Below are 20,430 nucleotides of genomic sequence, written 5' to 3'. Positions count from 1 at the left end.
CTAAAATCCAGCAACTAGCCTTTCCAGTACTTCTACATAATTGCATTAATGTTGGCTAACAAGGTCTCAACTTCTACAACTAACAACCTGCCAGTCCTCACCACAGACTTTGGTACAGACCAAGGGGTAGAATATGTTAGCCATACTTTGCCAAGACATAACAAGAAAGGAGAGAAATAAAGACGGAAAAGAGAGAAAGAGAATCTCGATGACTCCGTAAAACATTCAAAACAACAAGGCTGAGGACTGCGATATGATCACCTACACGTAACGTCATTCAATGAAATCGCATGATACCTGAGAGGTATCAGCGCTGCTTCTTCACTCATGGCCGACTGTGACGCTATTGCGCAACACCGATTCCACGACACACTCCTCCAGACTCTGCCGGGCACAGAAGCACCCCAGGCGCTTCCTTCCGTGCGCAGGCCGGCTCCGCCTCCCGCAGCCGCCGCGCCGGTGCGATCTCCGCCCGCTGCCGCCCGGCGCTGTGCGCACGTCACGGCGCCGCGCCCGCCCGGCCCCGCTGCTGCGTCGGGGGCAGCGCCTGTGGTCCCCGCTCTTTGCCGGAGCCCCGCTCTTTGCCGGAGCCATGTCGCGGCCCAGGAACATCCCGCCGCGGCAGCACGGCGCGGGCACAGCGGGCTCGGGCGCTCCCGCCGCGCCGGGCCGCGGCCGATGCGGCAAAGGTCTGAGGGATATCCGTGTGGACGAGGAGGTGGAGATCGCGGTGAATCTCGCTCTGGAGCGGTTCCGCTATGGCGAGGACACGGGTGCGTGGGGGAGCCGCGCGGAGCGGGGCGGGCGGGCAGCCGGGCCCGCGGGCTCTCCCGGGCAGGAACATCTCGGGCGGCCGCGCTGCCCCGGGGCGGCCGAGCCCCGCACGGGTGCCCGGGGACAGCGCTGCCAGCGTCCCGCTGTGCACGGGAAGCCTGGTGGGTTTGGGGACTAATAAACTCGCGGGCGCCGAGGTCATACGTCGGGGATACTGCCCGTTGAGTTTTTGTGCTCACGTTTTTATTTTTAAAATTCTCTTTCCAGAAATGGAGTTTCCGTCTTCTTTCACTAGAACCGAAAGAGCGTTTGTTCACCGGCTTTGTCATTCTCTTGGACTTATATCGAAGAGTAAGGGGTAAGTTTGACTCTTACTTTTATGTATTATTTTCTCTTTCTGGTGCAAATGTATGGGATTTCGTTATCAGTGTTAAAACTCTCTGTGTTTGTAACTTGTCCTGCAGTGTCATGGGGAATGGTACTAGACAGGAAACTTTAAAAAGGAAATATAAAAATAAGTGTCTCTGTGCTTTGCTTGATGTCTGAGTGAAAAAACACATGACGTACTAGTTTGTAATGCAGTTTTGAGGACTTCATGTGCATAAGAAAGCCTTCTCATAAAGATCTTTCCTGGTTTTTTTCCCTGCGCTAATGTGTTTTTAAAGGTTTTGCATAGAATCTCCTGCGTTGACAGGTACAACTTGGAGTAGCATGTTCAAAAGAGTGCTCTGTTGGGAAGCATAGTAGAGAGTTCAAGTGTTGTTAGCGGGCAGAGGGAGGCCACGGTTCACCTCTACTCAGCGCTGCTTAGGCTACAGCAAGAGTGTTGCGTCTGTCCAGGGCTGGGATCATCAGGAGGACAAAGACCTAGAGGTGAGAGGAGAATTCAGTGAAGGACCAACAACCTGATGAAGGGGATAGAGCATCTCCTCTATGCAGAAAGGGCCAGAGTGGTAGGACTTTTCAGCCTGCAGAAGACAAGGCTCAGGGAGGTCTCAAGAGTGTATGTAAGTACTTGAAATGTGGATGTAAAGAGGACATAGTAATTTTTACCAGGGGCTGCTGGAGGTGGCTGTGCCTCTCCTCACAGAAGCTGCCCTTGCCAGCACCTGCATACCTACACCAGTCTTCCACTCTTGCCAGGGACAGGTCACTGGGCTCTTAGTGTGACCTTCTGTTCTTACCCTGAGAAGTTGTTTTGGAAGTGTTGATGTGGCAGTTGTGGCCCAGGCACAAGTTAGTTCAGTTTCACATCCATTTACAACAATTCTTTGCATTTTGATGTCAAGAGTTCAGTCTGAGAAGTGGATCAGTGTTATGGTTAAGTGTTTTGGCTCTATTTCTGCATAATAAATCTTTGATAATGAACATCCTGAGATCTGATACGTTTTTCTGGATTTTGTTAAGGCTCGGAATGCCACTAGCAGGGAGCTTTTTTGTCTATTCTGCCTATTTGTTAATTTTTAACTTCAGAATCTTTCAAGTTAGTCTGAAAGTCAATTTGCTATCATAACTCTTAGTATTGATTGATAAAATGATTGGTAGAGCTGGCTGTATTTTGGGAGACAAATGCAGTGATAACCGGTGCAAAGTCGTTCGAGGTCTGCGGTGTCTGTTCTGCACAACCTCGCATGAATAAAAGCAGCTTTTGATGGTGATTATTGTGAATGTTGCATTATGCTCCTTAGGACATTATTTGGAGGATTCTTGTTATGACATTATATTTGAAAATAAGCTGGAAATCATCTTGAAAGAATTATTATAAAAGATCATTACATGGACGTAGCTAGTTTGCTTATTCCTGAAATGCCTTTTTTCCTTTCTCCCAGAAAAGGAGCAAATCGATACCTAACTGTCAGAAAAAAGGATGGATCAGAACTAAAACGTGCAGTAATGACTTGTGCCTTAACTCCTGGTACAAAACATGCTGTTTGTACTTTAATTCGAAATTTTCCTGTCACAAATAAAGAACGAACAGAACTTCTGCCAAAGACAGAACAAGGAAATGCATACGCTGTTGAATCTGGTATGTTCAGTGTATCTTGTGATATGAACTTGTCAGTCAACACTATCCTGTTATTACTGAAAAAACAACCCACAACCCAACTCCAAAACAAATCCCTCTGCTTTCTGTCTCTTCTTCTGTGCTGACACTCTTCTTTCTAAACCCACCTAATAATTTTCTTGTCTTGTAGTTGTTAATGTAGGGTCTTTTAAAACCCGTGTCATAAGACGCTCAGGCAGTCATGTCACTCACATTGCAATGTCTCCCCTGTATCAAGTTAATTTTGATTCTTGGAGACAATTTCAGCCAGATTTTTTTTTTTTAAATACAGTTGTGAAATGTGGATTCCTGCAAGTTCCATGGGGTAAGATTAGAGAGATAGGTGTTCTCACCTGTCTTCATCACTCAGTGTAAGAATACCCTTAAGAGAAAATAGGGCTGCCTGTTGTGGCTGTAGGAATTCGTGTTGTTGATTAAATAAAGAATTCATATTTTGTTTTGTCATCTAAATTAGATTCAGTCTGTAAGAGCTGCTAAGTAAACTCGGGCTATTATGTAAACTTTGTGATTTCTAGAGTGTATGAAGTCCTCTGGAAGACAAACTTCTGGTAGAAGATGGGTATTTTAATTAATGCTTTTAACATGGTTGTTGCCTTAAAGTTGTGTTGTGTTTCTGTGTACAAAGCTGGGTGTAGTGAAGGAAGAACATAGCAGCGTGCCTTGTTTAAATGGATATTTCTGATTCATTGTGTTAATTCTTTAAGTGCTCCCTGTGCTAGTTTTCTTTCTCAGTTTTTTCACTTGTTTAATAGGGTTGTTTAGTGAACAGAGGGAAATTATAATAAAAGTACCAAAAAGCAATTTCTTAGGGATGTAGGGTATAAATTAATGAATAGTGTAAAATTTATCTTTCTTTACATCTCCAGAATGGTCTTTGGCTCTTTTAATGTGTTAGTCTGTGTCTGCCTTGGCAAAACAGTGTTTGGAATTTGAGACGTGAATCTGTTAATTGCATTAAGTAATTGCATTATGCCTATATAATTGCATTAAAATTTCATTGACAGCGAGCTTCTCATTCTTCTGGAAAATAAGTCTTAAGGAATTACAGAGTAGCATTTAACATACTGACATTGAAGTAGCCTCCTCAGAAGACTGCAGGTTTTTTAGCTACTTAAGCATTGCTTTCTGATACATCACACTGCTGTGTGGCTCCAGGGCTCTCAATACATCATGTTTCAATTAGTACCTGTTAAGACAAATCTTATGGACTAGGCTATGAGGTTATGTAAGACTGACTGAAAGGAGTCTTAAAAGACTAAAAGTAAGGATGTGAAAGAAGCCATCTTAATCACAGTAAACTTGTCTTTTTGTTGAAAAACGCACTTGTCAGTTTGGAATAGCTGAAGTGTTTAACTATCTGGTGGATTTATGCAGGCAAGCTCTTGAGATGGGAATGTGTAAACAGATACAAATGCCAAGGCTTTTTTTTCTCAGATTTAGTTTCTATTTATCTTTAAGCTTTTCATGCCTTTTTTTTTTAACTTAAGCAACGTACTGTGATAATTCAGTTTAAAATTTCTATGAAAGTAAAAAATCCTTTAACTGTTTATTTTAAGCACCTTAACAAGATGTGTTACCGTTAAAATGACTTTTAAATGTGTCATGGGTTTCTCACTTTATCAACAGGGATGCTAATAAAATCAGAAGTCTTCATTTTTAAGTACAATTTTAAAGTGTTTTAGTGACCTTCCTTTATAATTTATTGACTTCTTTTCACAGAAAACAAAGAAATGAAGACAAGTGGACGACTTAGTGATGGTATCCCCCAGGTTCCTGTGAGGAGAGGGGAATCAGAGCTTGATTCCTTCAGGCACTCACTACCAGTTTTTGAAAAACAGGAAGAAATTGTTAAAATAATAAAGGACCATAAAGTTGTTTTGATTGTAGGAGAGACTGGATCAGGAAAAACTACTCAGGTACGTTTTAGTGAAATAAAAAACCTAAGAGTATTTATACCAAGCTGATGCCAAATCTGCAATATTTCTGTAATAAGGAATTTTTTTATTCTAGTTCTAAGGATTTTGTTTTCCTGTGTGGTTCAAGGTCTAGTGTTCCAGTTAACGTTTTTGCTTTTGCAGTACTAAATCAGCAGATACATATTTAAAGCATAAAATATTCTGCACAATTATCTGATGGATATCAGTTATTCTTTAAAATAATTGTAGAATATTGAAGGGAAAGTAGCTACAGTTTTGTATACCCTTTTCCTTCCAAAGCTAGTTTCTAGTGTCTGGAGTATTATTGTGTTACAATGAGAGATGGTCTACAGGGTTTTTTACATAGATTTACCTGAAGTGGGGGAGAGAAGCTTCAGCTTTTGGTTGGTTGGTGGGTTTTTGTTGTTGTTGTTGTTATTGTTGTTGTGTTTTGTTTGAAAGAGATGAAACTTAATAGACGAAATTGATTTTTGTGGCCTTTTTTGCCACTTCAGGTACATTTGCAATGCTAATCCTATTGTGAGTAATTTTGCAAGGTGTATGATACTGAGGTGTGGTTAAATGGTTTCATTGTGATAAAAAAGTTATGAGTCTATTAAACTAAAAAGTACATTTAAACCACTTCTTTGCAGATCCCCCAGTTTATTCTTGATGACTGTCACAAAAATGGAACTCCCTGCCGTATATTTTGCACTCAGCCAAGACGTTTGGCAGCACTTGCTGTGGCTGAAAGAGTGGCAGCAGAAAGAGGAGAAAAGATTGGCCAGACAGTTGGTTATCAGATCCGATTAGAAAGCAGGTACTGATGACATTTTTTTAAAGTCAGTTGATCTGGTATTGGTGTTTTATGTCTTGGTTATTTAAACTACAGTGTATTTGGGTTGCAGCCCAGTAAAATATCACTGTGTAGGATAAGTAGGATGTGTTATTTTGGGTAATGAATAAGAGTTGAAAAGGATGGTTTTTGTCCTGTATTATGCAGTTTCATGCAGTGAGCTGTTCTATAGAACTGAACTGCAAGTGCTTTCTCTTGATTTCTTCTAGGGAGTACGTGTGTGGATATCCTTGTCCTCTCTACTTTTAACATTGATAAATCCAAAAGTTCTGCAAGATTTGAAAATAGCTAGGAAGACCAGCATGCTGTGACAAAAGCTATGTGGGAACGGTTTATAGGGCACAGAAGAGGGAAAACAAAATTGTAAAGTGAGCAATGATGCTGCGGTTTAACCATCTCCTTTGGGTTAAATTTACTCTGTTTCATCTTTTGTGTTTAAAGCAAAAGCAAAAATTCTAGATGACCTGAGGAATTTGCTCCTAAAACACGGCAGGGATGGATGAAAGTCTGAAGATTGTGTGTGGTTTCTAAAATCTTTGACTTGTGTAAATAGTGGGATTTTCAGGAATGGGAAGCAGCTGGGATACAAATGAGAGGAAGATGGCAAAAGGTATGGCTGGTTATGTTGCTTATATGGATGAAGATAGGACATTTCTAATGAAAATGAATGCACTTGAACAGCAAAGCCAAGTGAAGAATTTTGTTATGCATACCGAAGGTCACAAAGCTAGAAGAAGAGCATTAGAAGATTAGAAGAGCAAGTAAAGATGAATTGCAAGTAAGGTGGATGATTATTGTGTGGAAGAATTATGCTGAATGAAGAAAAACAAAGTATAGGTCAGATGGAAGAATTACTGGAAGCAGTGCAGAAGAATCAAAGAGTTCACTTGAGAAAGAGCAGAGGGGAGAGATGGCACTGTTTCTGTCTTGCCAAAAAGTGTTGGATGGAAGTGTTTGCAGTAACACAGAAATCTGTTTTTTTTATATTTTAGTGTCTATTAGACAGTAGGGGTGATTCATAGAAGGCTGATGAAAAAGAGAGATCAGAAAAGTAAAGCACTTCCATCTGGTATGTGTTCTGTGAATTCAACATATAAGAGTATTTTTGAAGTGAAAAAAGAATTCCATACTTGAAATAGAGACATATATATGTGTGTTCCTTTGTTTAGTACTCTACAGTTTTTTGTGGAAGTTTTCAGTACTTAAAGTGTCAGTGTTGGAGGAAGTAATTGCTGTTTTTACTTGCACAACTAGCACTGCCACACATAGTGGGTACTTATAAAGAATTTTAGATTCTTGAAAAATCAAAGCATTTGAAAAGGTTCAGCTTATTTCTTTGAGATTCAGTCAAATATAGCGTATTGGGTTTGTATGGCAAAGTTTTGGTAGTGAGGGGGGTGTTTTTTGTGAGAAGAAGCTTCCCATATGTCTAATAAAGCCTCTGGCAGTTGGCTGTAAGAGAGCCCCACCTCTAGCCAAGGCTGAGCCCATCAGCAACAGTGAGCATGACTCCGGAGCAATGTATTGGAGAAGAAAATCTGAGCAGCAGCACAAAGAGAGGATTGCAAATATTTGAGAGGAGTAGTTTTGCAGACAGCGAGGTCAGTGCCAAAGGAGTGGCACGAGGTGCTCCAGGTGCCAAAGCAGAGATTCCCGTGCAGCCTGTAGTGAAGACTATAGTGTGAGAGGATGTTCCTCCGCAGCCCATGGAAGTCCACAGTGGAGCAGTCCACCTGCAGCCTGTGGAGGACCCTAATACTAGAGCAGGTGGTTGCCCAAAGGAGGTTGTGACCCTGTAGGAAGCCTGTTCTGGAGCAGGCTCCTGACGGGACGTATGGCCCCACAGAGACTGGAGTTTTCACTGGAGCGGTTTTGCTGGTGGACTTGTAAACCCATGTGGGTCCTGTGCTGGAGCAGTCTGTTCCTGAAGGACTGCACCACATGGGAGGGACCTACACTGGAGCAGTTTGTGAAGAGTGTGAGAAATCCCCACTGTGAGGAGGAAGGAGCAGCAGGTGTGAATTGACCACAGCCTCTATTCCACGTCCCCCTGTGCACTGAGGGGTAGGAATTAGAGAAAATTGGAAGTTAAATCTGGGAAGAAGAGCGGGGTTGGGGGGAGATTTTGTAACATTTTATTCTATTTCTTGTTATCCTACTTGGATTTAATTGGTAATACACTAAACCAACTTGTGCAAGTCAAGTCTGTTTTGCCCATGACGGTAACTGGTGAGTGATCTCTCCCTGTCTTTACCTTGACCCTTGAGCCTTTTGTTGAATTCCTTCTCCCTGTCTAGCTGAGGAGGAGAGGGATGGAGCAGCTGGGGTGGGTGCCTGGCATTCAGCCAAGGTCAGCCTACTACATGTAGACAAAGACTATATCTGAGGGTATTTGGAAGAATTGTAATCTGTTTTTTCAAGGCAGTCTACACTGAATTTTCCAGTAAACTAATACAGCATGGCGAGGTTTTCTAGATTCAGTTTCACGGGCCTATTAATGTAGAAAAAACTTATTCTCTCCTTGTTAATTGATCACTTGTCTGAAGTTTTTGAGCATTAGCACTAAGAAACCTTAGGAACTCTTAGGAAACAGGCATAGTTAATGAACAAATACTGTGTGTGAGCTCTTGGGTGACAGAACTGTGATTCCACTTCTGGTGAGGAGCCTTTCAATCTTTAATTTTCAGTAAACAGTGGAAAGCTAGAAGCATTTAAATGGTGAAAAAACCAGAAGCATCTTTGTTCATTGTTCACTAGGGTTTCTCCAAAGACACTGGTAACCTTTTGCACTAATGGTGTACTGCTTCGCACGTTGATGGCCGGAGACAGCACCCTATCAACCGTGACACATGTTATTGTGGTAAGGATCTTGTATTTCATGTGAGATGGAGCAGTATGTATTGTTTCTTAATTGGAAGATGAATCCCTAGTTTTCTGTATTAATTTGATGGACATTTAAGGTGTTTTTGTTAAGTGAGTATCTAAATTAACTTTAAAGAGTTACTGATTGTTTTATTGTGATATGCATATTTTTCTGGTGTTGTATTTTTTCTTGTAAAAGCATATTAGGCTTTTGTCAACAGTTAATTTTGGAATTGTGATGTGATTGTGGAGGGTAGAGGTCAGAATTTTTCTGAATTTCCTCTGTCAGCAGAAAAGCCTCAGAAAGGTTCAATACAAGTGTGTCAGAATTCCTGTTATCATGTACTTGATTTTGCAGAACCAAGTTTGCAGTCCCTTTGTTTGCCCAATGTTTTAACATAAAATGTAGTCTAATTTCTAGCAAATGATTTGTGTTCATGTATGATTATGTGAACTTCCTATTGTGGAGTTTGATAAGTCAGTGGAACCAGAATGTTCACTGCAAGTTCTCCACTGCTGAAAGAGAAAAAACCACGGTAAGTTTAGGTGGCTGTCTGTTTACTGAGGAGGAAAAAAGCAGAAGAATGGTTTGTGCATTCTTCAGCCTGCAAATCTTGTTCTTGATCCATACATTCAGAATAAAAAACGAAACAGAAGATAGGCAAAGATGATTAGGCAGACATTTGCCTTAGTTATAAGCTTGGTGCAGGATTGATTTGATCTAAGAAATCAATCTTTTTTATCGTTATGTGGTATCATACAGTTTTTTAAATTCTTATCAGTTTTGAAGGATAATTTTGCTGAAATAAGATGTTAGGATTTGCAGTTGTGGCTTTATCTTGAAAATGAGATTCAAGTGCAAGAATTAGAGAAATTTCAGATGCTCTTTTTGATCTCTGAAATGAAGGTCTGTGATGGGTTGTGCATTACAGTGCAGTCTACTCTGATACCATTATAAAACTTTTTGAAGTACTTTTTTTACTTTTGGATGTATTTTTAAAAAATCCTTTTAAAGTTAAACTTGAGCATTTTAATACCTCAGCAATGCACCACCAAATTACATGTTTTAGTTTCAAAAAAATAATATTTGTGAAAAGTTATGATCTTGGATCTGTGATGTTTACATGTTCTTTTTTTGTTTGTTTGTTTTCCTTTCCTGTCATACAGGATGAAGTACATGAGAGGGATCGGTTCAGTGACTTCTTGCTAATAAAACTGAGAGATGTGTTGCAAAGCCAAGCTAATGTAAAACTAATTCTTTCTAGTGCTGCTCTAGATGCAGACCTCTTTATTAGGTATTTTGGATGTTGCCCAGTAATACACAGTAAGTACATGAGTAAGCTCTTAAATCTTAGTATACCTGCCCTGAGACTCCTTGATCTTAACTGAGCTGTACCAAACCATTCTGAGTAAAGGCGCGTGATGAATGCACTTACAGTTACCAGCAGTGGTTGTTCCTTGTTTGCTTATGTTTGTTATTTCTTAACTATTTGCATCTACATCATAGGAAATGTTTTTTATCAGTGGATAGTCTGTAAATGCAAGGATGTCCTAGTCCCCTCCGTTCAACTCAAGGAGGAAAAGGTTCTTAAAATGCTGGTCTGCATAGCAATACAGACCCTAGGATTTCCAAGAATGTGATATCTATTAGTATAGTCCAGTAGATTCTACTTCTGGCTTCAGAGATTGCTACTAGTTAGAGGATAAAACTCAGACGACTCTACCTATTCTTTTCAGAAATGCAGTCCTAGGCAAATTGGGGTATATGTTTTAATCATACAACTCTGTGCTTCATTTAGAATTTTCGACACAAGACATTGGTTAATTTTATGGGATGTTAATGAGAAAGTGTTATTTTTTCTTATTTACACATAAAAGTGTTCATCTCTGGTTTTCAGGTTTAAATTCCTGCCTAGGAAAATAAGGCTCGTGGCTTGTTGGAGGCATGAATCTGGAACTTATACATGAGTTTAATATTTGGCAATTTTTTTTGGAGGAGAAAAACTTCATTGTAATTTTTGTCTGGCTTTCCAGTTTACTTTTTTTGCAGCTTCTCATCCTTATAGATCAATAGATTTATTTTGGAAAATCTGGCTGCTGTCTTTTTCCTCAGTTTACTGCAGTGGATACTTCACAGGATAATGACAATTGAAAAGATGCTTTTTCCAATTTTGCTAATTTAGGAATTAAGAAAAGAGGGTTTAAATACTTTGTTTATTAATATAATGAAAAAGGTTTGATTCTTCAGCAGTATAGTTGGCACAATCCTGACCGCAGAAACCAATATTCTTTAGTTGTGGGTTTCTGTAGAACACAGTTTGTGACTAGTATCAGAAGACTTCCTCTGTGACGGCTTCTAAAAATATGTAGACTGTAGTTCTTTCTGAAAGAAAGATAAGTCCTAGGTGATCTGAACTTAGTTGTGGTAAGTGTCTGCTAAGGAACCTAAAATAGGTATCAATTCTTCCTGTGTAAAAACATAATTTATATCCATAAATAAGGTCTAAAAAACAGTGATGTTAAAAAAGTAATCAGAGTAAGTTCTTAAGAGAGAAAGACCATGGGAAGTAGTGAGCAAAGAAAGCCAAAATTGGCTGCAGTAATTGAGGACATTGAAAGAAGTCCATCTCCTCATATACTTGTCATGAAAGGAGGTAGTTGAGTACAGACATGGCAGTCTGCTCTGGCGGAGTAAGTGGGATCTTACACTAAAACTGTCTTAATTGCTCTTATATTGAATAATTCAGGTGGCTGACACAGTGAATTCTTTTTTGTATGCCTAAATAAAAGTCATTATTTTCTTCTCATTTGATGAAATTGCAGTAAATAATTGTCAGTCTTACATCTCTTACTATTAACACTTAATAGAACTGAATAGGTTTATGAAAAACATGGTACACTCCTGGTATTGCCTTTTTGAATTTTTTCTTGTGGCCCAATTGCTTAAAGAAGATAATCTCAAGTGAAGAGAGTCTTGGAAGACTTTCCAAGGAATATAAGAATTCATTAAATCAGGCCCTAGTCATGTTTAATTCACTTTCCTGTCTATAAAACTATTTTTAAGAACTAATGTTGTTAAAGTGAAGCTTGTGAATATCTAATCTTTCATGAATTATTTCTACTTTTAGTCCAAGGAAGACCTTTTGAAGTTAAAGAGATGTTTTTGGAGGACATTTTACGAAGTACTAGGTATACAAACAAAGAGATGATAAAGTACAAAAAAGAGAAGCAGCAAGGTTGGTGGACTTGTTAATTGTTATGGCTTGACAGAGAGACTCATTGATTGATTGATTGAACAAGTGAAATGATTCTCCATTAAAATTCTAAAGGCAGATTGTTAAATGAGACATGATTAGATGACAGCACTTATCTTTAATACTCTGTGTTTACATTGTTGATGTAAATTGTGATTGAAAAATTACTTTTACTTTCAGTAGTTATATTCTTACTTCTTTTAATTGATAAATATTATATTTTTCATAATAAGTATGAAGTAGAATTACAGCATGCAGGGGCTTTGCTCACATGAACACTATAGAAGCAGAAGATACAATATGCTGACATTTAGGTGCAAATTTAAGTGCAGCCATTAGAGAAGACAGGATTTTGTACATCTTTCACAGAAGTGGTTTCTACTATTAACATTTTTAAGTGCATTCTTTAGACAAGGATGCATTTAACATACTTAGGTCAAGGAGCAGTAACACACTTGAACCAAATATAGGGGATTCTTTTCAATTGATTAAGTATTTGGGTATATTGGTCACAATATTTGCGAAGTTTTCCTGACAGCTGGAAGTAGTTGCTCTCATGAGTATTAAAAAAATTTTTGGAAAGGCCAACCCCAATGTTGTAACACACAGTGCTGACTACACATTTATCATGGTGCTCAGCTCTGATAACTGTGGGTAAAAAAGCTCAGTTGGGGCACTGATGGCTTCTACTGTTTCTTTGACTGGTACACAAAAATTAGTTGTTACATGCAAGAGTTATATCACTGCTCTTTGCCATTTCACTTCTGGAGAAACATCTGGATTGAGAATTGTGTAGAATTTACTTAGGAATCTCGTTTGAATACAGCACGTTGCTGTATTCAACAGCTTAATGGTTTAAGCAAGCAAGTGGTATTTCTTACCTTGTTCTTATAGCAGATTTTTCCTGTGGTGCACTTTGGGTGCCCTTAATCATGGAATTTATATTGGACTGGTAACAATGTTCTAGATTAAATAAGAGATCAAAAAGTTTAAACTTTGTAATTAGATATTGCAATTTTTTTTTAACTGAAATTAATGGATAATTAGGATGGCTGTAAAACTTTTCATGGAAATCCTTTATGCATTGCAGAAGAAAAACAGCAAAGCACTCTTACTGAGTGGTGTTCTGCTCGAGAAAATAATAGTAAGCTGGAACCTGAGAGACCAAGATTTGTCCCAAGGGCAGCTGAAGAGTGTAGTCTTTTGGGTGATGATGGTGACACAGTATTTAACCAACTAGTAAGTTTTTTCCTTTTGTTGGGAGATGTGTTTAAATCTGCTTTAAAAACTGTTTTCCAAAGATACCAGTCCTGTAGAATTTCTTGAAGGGTATTAACATATTTTATAAATGATTTTTTTTAAATTATCAAGAGCTACTCTATCCAAGGTGTGCTTTTCACTTAAAATGGTTTGTGCACAACTTCTCTTCAGCCTAAATCGCTGAACTGCCATTGCTTTAAGTATTTTGCATGATACAATAAATGCTTTAACTGTTACCTGAATGCTGGATTTCTGATGGGTACTTGGAAAAACAATAGTTGAATTTTTTCATGTGTAACATATGAAAATAAAGATAAATCTTGGAAGACATCCATCTTTCAATACTGTTATTCCTCTTCAGACTGAAAAAGATGCGAATTGCCTTGAACTATGGTTAATAAAAGAAATGGATTCTTGTCTTTCTGACATCTGGTTGCATAAAGATATTGATGCCTTTGCTCAGGTGTTCCATCTCATTTTAACTGAAAATGTCAGTGGTAAGTCTGTCATCTTATAACATAAGAAAAAAAACAATAACAAAATTACTTGAATTTTTGTGGCTGCTTTATCTCCAGTTTCAAGCGTTGTTAGGTTTGAATTCTGATGCCTATTGGAAAAGTGAATAGAATTAGAATTAATGAATTGTTAATTATTTTTTGTTTGTACTTGTTTTGAACTATTAACAGATGTTAATGGTGTGTCTAAATTAATGTTAAATTCATATGAACTGAGAGGTGGGATGAAGTCAGAAATTCTCTCTGACCTGGATTTTAAAAGTCATGTAAGCCACATTCATACTACATTTAAGTAAAAGTAAGAATGTTTTTATTTGTTTTGCTGGTTTATTTGTTTGTTTATTTATTTATTTGTAATTCTCAGTTGATTATAGGCACAGTGAAACCAGTGCGACTGCACTAATGATTGCTTCAGGGAGAGGCTTTTTGAGTCAAGTAGAGCAGCTGATCAGTATGGGAGCAAATATCCACTGCAGATCATCTAATGGCTGGTAAAAACAAACAGACAAACCAAAACATGGATTCATTTGTCAATATACAAATGAGAAAAAATTTCTTTAACATCTAAACTAGTTGATACCTTAATAGACTACTGTAAGCAATAGTAAATTTTGACATTCAAAGCCTTTTCTAACTTCTAGTTTATCACATTGTGTTATGGAAATTATAAATTGAATTCTTAATTCAGAGTCTTAGGCTGTGTGTCTTTTGAAGCAAGAAATTTAAAAAAGATTTCTGTGTACTCTTCAGGATGGCTGTGGACTGGGCTAAGCACTTCGGACAGACAGAGGTTGTTGACCTGTTGGAATCCTACAGGTAAGCTATAATTATTTTGCAGAAACAATTTGAAGGGAAATGTTGAAGGGAAATTTGCATTTTGTCTTCTAATCAGAAAAATTTCTTAGCTTTTTATGCCTTTAAGTCTGACCTAAATAGCAGGATTTATTTGAGACCAGGAATGTTTCAAAAACATGCTCTTTAAAAAAAGTGTGTTTGTATTCAGTGTATTTCATTGTTTATGTTTGTGCAAATCCTAGAGTGATATAGAATTATTTCATACTGTTATTTTTTACCATTTTGATGTGGGCATTGCTATCATGATTATATGTCTAGGCAGGATATGAGTATACTGACTTCGATAAGTAGAGATAATCATTCTACTGTGTAGCATTTTAATTTCAGAAGCTTATTTAGGAAACAGACCTGTTGTGTTTTTATCTATACATTGTTGTCTATACATAGTAGCCATATTAAAGAAATTTAATAGAAGTGACATTTACACTAGGTCATTCAAGAATTGGTTTCTGATTACCTTACAGTTATACTTCAGTTATCATTTGGTATGTATCAGTATTTTTAGAATGCCTTTTAGTGTAGTTTCTGTTTGTGTAGTACCTGTTCATGTGAAGAAAACACTTGGGAAAATGTTTCTTTAAAATACTTTTTATTCAACAGGTAAACAAGTAATGTCTTTATACTTTGAGTTCTGACCCTTTGCTTATGTCTATGTTTCAATAACGAGTAAGAAAATTAAAATTATGCTAAAAATTGAAGTTTCATGCTTTGTTGGATTACACTTAAATCAGTGAACAGTAATAGAATTTTGGAGGTGCTGTTCTGCTACTCTTTAAAATTAAAATTTGAAAGGAGTGGTCTTGTTGGTATTGATCTAAGTTTAGTTGGTGGCTGAATGCAAACCTGAAACAAACAGCCTTTACTCTGGTCTGTGCATTTTTCTGTTTTAGTGCTTCAGTAGGATTTGGAAATCTGGATGAAAGTTCCCTGGTCCAAACAAGTGGTAGTGACCTTAGTGCAGAGGACAGAGAACTGTTGACAGCTTATCATCACAGTTTTGATGATGAAAAAGTGGATCTTGACCTCATTATGCACTTACTTTATAACATCTGTCATAATTGTGAGACCGGTAAGTATAAACACACGCTCCCAGTAAATTACTGTACTTTCAGCCTTTGATGAATCCTGCCATTCTTTTGGATACACTAAATAGGTGAAACCTTCCAAATGCTACTCTGTGCAGTACTGATGCGTATTTTAAGTGAATTTGCTGGTTAAGTCTGCAAACCCACTTCTTTTTCAGGAGCGATTTTAATATTTCTTCCTGGATATGATGAGATAGTTAGCCTGAGGGACCGTATTCTTTTTGATGACAGGAGATTTGCTGACAATGCGCACAGGTAAAGCCTCTGGTTCCTATGGTTGTGCTTTCATTGCATCTTTTAAAAATACTTAAATGTGCTCTTTGTCTTGCGTTAGGTATCAGGTTTTCATGCTTCATTCAAATATGCAGTCTTTGGATCAGAAGAAAGTGCTTAAAAGTCCACCTCCTGGTGTGCGCAAAATAGTAAGTTTTGGAGGACTTTGTCAGATGTTGTATTAATGTCTTTTGTCTTTGCTTAAACTATAATTTTGGTTGTTTTATTTGCAGATTCTTTCTACAAATATAGCAGAAACCAGCGTAACAGTCAATGATGTTGTATTTGTTATTGACTCAGGCAAGGTGAAAGAGGTATGATTGGTTAAAACTTCCTGTGACAAGTAAACTTCCTAGTGTTATTCTATAATATATAGTAGGTAAATTTTAGAGTACTGTTTTCTTATAGTAGGCTGACAACTAGTGCATGCCAAGTAACCAAGATCACAGAAGTTTTGACATTTGTTTTATGACCAATACTGTAAATAATTAGCTGTTAATAAACCTTGTAAAAACTATTGTAGATTGATATACTAATTATTTTTTTTTTAATTTACAAATTCTGTTAGTTGTTTTAAAACAAGTCCCATCTGTTTAGACCACCATCTTCCTGAGATTGAAGAGAGTACTGGGAGTTCCCTTTGTCCTACTGTGGTGTCAAGTCAGAATCAAAGCCATTAAGTTTTTTAATTATTGCTTATGATGTGTTGAATGCCCATTCCCAAATTATGTGTGAGGGAAAGGAGAGATAGTATAATGAGGTAGTTTAAGACCCATGTCTTTGACAATGAAGTTGGATTTCACAGGGGAGATACATACCAAATTTCTACAGTTCCTATGGTAATACAATTTTTCTGTAACTTTGCATCAAATGCAAGAAAATAAGGGTGTGATTTCCAAGTGAGACAAAGAAGAAGACTTTAATCAATACAGCAACGTGGTTTTTTTTCCTGATTTGTGATAATTCAAAATACAGTCCATATCTTTTATTGATTCAAAATTGCCTACTGAGACTAGAAAGAAAACTTCAATTTAGGAAACTATAGCACAAAGATTATGGAAAACATGTATTATAAATTCAGTTGAAAGGAGGTACTTCAGAGCATACTTTTGTGCCAGAAGCTGCTGGTGTTCAAATTATTTTTTCAAAGAATTTCTGTTAAAACTTATTAATAACTTTTTATTTCATGTATCATGGTTTTATGTTCCTTGCTCTGCTTTCATAGAAGTCTTTTGATGCACTGAGTTGTGTTACAATGCTGAAGATGGTGTGGATTTCAAAAGCCAGTGCTATCCAGAGAAAAGGCAGGTAATAAATGCTTCATACTGATTTTTATTTTGCAGATATCTACTATCCTATATATTAAGAGTAAAGTGCAAACCTGTAGCAGGCACACTGGGTAATGTTTCTAGGCTAGTCTAACATAGTGTCATGTTGAATAATGGCTAGTACTTCTTCTCTGCAGTAAATTAAGAGTCAGCATGTATTTTCTTGGACTAATTTCCCAAGATACAGAAAAGTGGAACTTAAGGATGTCCCAGAACTTACATTTAGATCTAGGTTGTTGTTCCCCTGTGAACTTCATTCCTCTTTCTGCCGTATAGCGCCAGCAGCCACAGTAACTTTGTGAGCAAAGGACTGCCTACTGCTAGTTTTTATTGATATCCTGGCATCCCGTCTTCAGAAGTGAAACTGAGCAGTGATTCCTTACTGATCATCTCCAAAGTATTCATGACTTTGCATATTAATTTGGATGCTCAGGATCATGCTCTTCCCAGTGCAGTGAGTGAGGGCTGAGAAGTTATGTGTGTAGATAGCAACAAACGCCTGTTTGGAGATAAAATGTTGTCATTATCCTCCGGGTTTTTGAGCATGAATTGTGAGCATTTGCTGTCTCTGTTCCTTCATTCACATGTTTTAGGGTCTTCATTTTACCATTTACATCTGGACTTCTAACTGGGGAATTTGAAGAGGAAGAAACAAAGTTTGCAACTTAGGTTCCCTATGGTACAAGATTGGCTGAGATTTGTATTGATCTCAAGTTAGGAAAAAAATTATATCACTTTATTTAGATAGGTCTTCCTCCTTTTTTTTTTCCCAGATTTTTCAGTGTAGGCTTAAAATTCTAATAATAAAATTATATAAATCTCCATGTGTCAACAATAATTAATACACTGGAAAACTCTTTTAATTCATATGAGGGACTTCCTCTTAACAACAAAACTACCATTCTCTGAGACTTTCTTCTGCATTTACATTCTAAGTTTGTGTGGGTTGTTTTTTGTTTGGTTGCATTTTTATAAAAAAGAAACTCTAATTTTCACAGCTTCCCACATTTTATTTTCCAGGGCTGGGCGCTGTCAGCCTGGAGTCTGTTTTCGTCTCTTCAGTAGGCTCCGATTTGAGAATATGTTGGAATTTCAGACTCCAGAACTTCTAAGAATGCCACTTCAGGTGCGTGTTCACTTGGAAGTTACAACTTCTAAAAAATGTATTACCACCAGACCATACTAATAACACCAAAAAGGTGTGTAAGTATTTTCTATTTCCCAAACCTTAATAGTATTTTTCTTCCTTTTAATTTGCAGGAGCTTTGTTTACACACAAAACTTCTGGCTCCAATTAATTGTCCAGTTGTTGACTTTCTTATGAAAGCTCCTGATCCTCCACCAGCTTTAATTGTGAAAAATGCTCTGCAAATGCTCAAGGTCAGCAGAGGAATACATTTAGATGGGAGTTATGTTTAATTAGTATTTGTGGTGTGGTAACATATCTTACTGATGTTTAATTATACTGGAAGTCTTGTTCACTTACTTAAGGATGCTTTGAATTTTTGTTGGTTTTCATTTTATGTGTGTGTGTATGTATTTTCCCATGTTAAGGGAAGGGACTTCTGTAAAATCTTGAATTGAAACTAGTTTGACTTGCTTCTTTAGTGTTAGGGAGCAAATCCAGGTGATGTCCAATATTCATATCCTTTCTGCTTTCATTGTAAATTAATTTTGCCCCCTTACCCCTTCTTCCCCTTTTCCCTACCCTTTTTCTTTTTTCAAACAGACTATAGATGCCATGGACCCTTGGGAAGATCTTACTGAACTTGGTTATCATCTCACTGAATTGCCAGTGGAGCCACACCTCGGTAAAATGGTGTTGTGTGCCGTTGTTTTGAAGTGCCTGGATCCTGTTCTTACCATTGCCTGTGCTCTTGCCTACCGAGACCCTTTTGTGCTGCCCACGCTGGCCTCTCAAAAGCGGGCAGCCATGCTGTGCAGGAAGCGTTTTACTGCGGGAACCTTCAGCGACCACATGGTGCTTCTCCGGGCTTTCCAGGTATCCTTTCAGAACAAGGACTGTTCACACATCAGAGTAAATGACCTACCAGCCAAGCTGGACGTAGAGCGGTAGACTGTGGCCTTCCTGTATATTGGACTCACAGATTTCTGAGGGACACTTTTTGTCTGACCTTTTCAAACCTGGTTAAATTCTGTAAGTTCCAGCAAGATGCCACTTTATATCCTTTTATGTGGATAACCTAAAATAGTGACCTTGACATAGTGATCTCTATAATAACATAATGAACTTAAAATAATTATCATTATGTTTCATTTAGGGAATGGGGAAAAAAAGTCCAGTAGTTAAATAAATCAGGTTCGATACATTTACTTTAGTTAATTTTACTGACATAAATGTAGCTTTTAGAACTCTGCATTTCTGAATTTTAGATACTTAAATTAGTAGGCAAGTGTTAAAAAATTATTCTTCACAGGCATGGCAGAAGGCACGCAGTGATGGCTGGGAGAGAGCCTTCTGTGAAAAGAACTTCCTCTCTCAAGCCACAATGCAAATCATCGTAGGAATGAGAACACAGTTGCTTGGCCAGCTTAGAGCCTCAGGTAAATAGGTTACAAAAATTTTTAACATAATTTTACATTTAAGTGTTTACAAATTTTAAGGAAAATAGTGTTCACTGGTCATTTTCCTTCCTAAGTTGAAAAATACAGTACATCTTCATGCTGGGCATGGTGGAGATGCTAGGGTAAGAAAATGTGGCTGGGGAACAGCTAGCTTAACTGAAAGCACCCTGATTGTTCAACATCCTCCTGTCTTGCAGTGTGAGACATGTTTCCTTGGGTTTTTATGTTAAATGAGTTCAGACCCTAGATTCTGAGGCAGAGTAAGTTAATTTCAGCTCAAGCTGGATGTCCCTGGAGAATGTCCTGAATAATGAAATCCCTTTATCCCTTACTGTCAGTGTGCCTGATCTTCATCTGCTCTGCTTGTTCCTTGCATGCTTCTCTTGATCCAATGGCAGTTTATGGTCTGGGGTCTCCACTGACTTAGTGTGGGCAGCCCATTACCTGCTCTTATATTACAGCTTGAGCCAGCCTTGGGGCCCTTCCAAGGTCTCATCCTTTATCCAAAGATATCTTTTACATCCCCTGCTTAGCTGTTTATGTGAAGAGACTGTTCACCTGCACTAAGTTGTAAGCAAGTTGCAATTAAACTACACAGTTTCTAATTTTCTATTAAGAACTATTGTAAAAGGTAGTTCTATTCTACATTAGTATGAAACACCTTGCCAGGAAGGATTTCAGTGTAAGGGTTTCTTCTTGTTGCTGTTAATGTTGGCAGTTGTGAAAAATGCAACTAATTTGTAGTTTATTTCACTTTTTCTTTTTTTTTTTTTCAAATTCCTTTTGAGAAGCAGAAAAGTA

At 37.9% G+C, this 20,430-nt stretch overlaps 1 protein-coding gene across 3 annotated transcripts in view; it reads left to right on the top strand.

Annotated features, from left to right (window-relative positions):
* The first annotated feature begins 446 nt into the window (after positions 1–446).
* The window catches only part of LOC119695744 (3'-5' RNA helicase YTHDC2-like), a 29,861-nt gene continuing 9,877 nt past the window's right edge, over positions 447–20,430 (top strand). The window contains exons 1-21 of one of the 3 annotated variants that reach the window (XM_038124817.1): positions 447–773; positions 1,042–1,132; positions 2,604–2,800; positions 4,559–4,755; positions 5,409–5,575; positions 8,369–8,471; positions 9,641–9,797; positions 11,602–11,709; positions 12,818–12,966; positions 13,349–13,484; positions 13,867–13,993; positions 14,253–14,318; positions 15,248–15,426; positions 15,601–15,697; positions 15,777–15,864; positions 15,949–16,029; positions 16,941–17,023; positions 18,064–18,169; positions 18,304–18,423; positions 18,773–19,045; positions 19,482–19,608. In XM_038124817.1, coding sequence (XP_037980745.1) covers positions 593–773; positions 1,042–1,132; positions 2,604–2,800; positions 4,559–4,755; positions 5,409–5,575; positions 8,369–8,471; positions 9,641–9,797; positions 11,602–11,709; positions 12,818–12,966; positions 13,349–13,484; positions 13,867–13,993; positions 14,253–14,318; positions 15,248–15,426; positions 15,601–15,697; positions 15,777–15,864; positions 15,949–16,029; positions 16,941–17,023; positions 18,064–18,169; positions 18,304–18,423; positions 18,773–19,045; positions 19,482–19,608 — 2,833 coding nt within the window. In that variant the 5' untranslated portion in view covers positions 447–592. The other 2 variants (XM_038124818.1, XM_038124819.1) reach the window with 2 other exon arrangements.

This window comes from Motacilla alba, chromosome Z (assembly GCF_015832195.1).
Source record: "Motacilla alba alba isolate MOTALB_02 chromosome Z, Motacilla_alba_V1.0_pri, whole genome shotgun sequence".
NCBI lineage: Eukaryota > Metazoa > Chordata > Aves > Passeriformes > Motacillidae > Motacilla > Motacilla alba.
The sequence above is the reverse complement of the archived record's forward strand: the minus strand, read 5'-3'. Positions and strand labels throughout refer to the sequence as shown.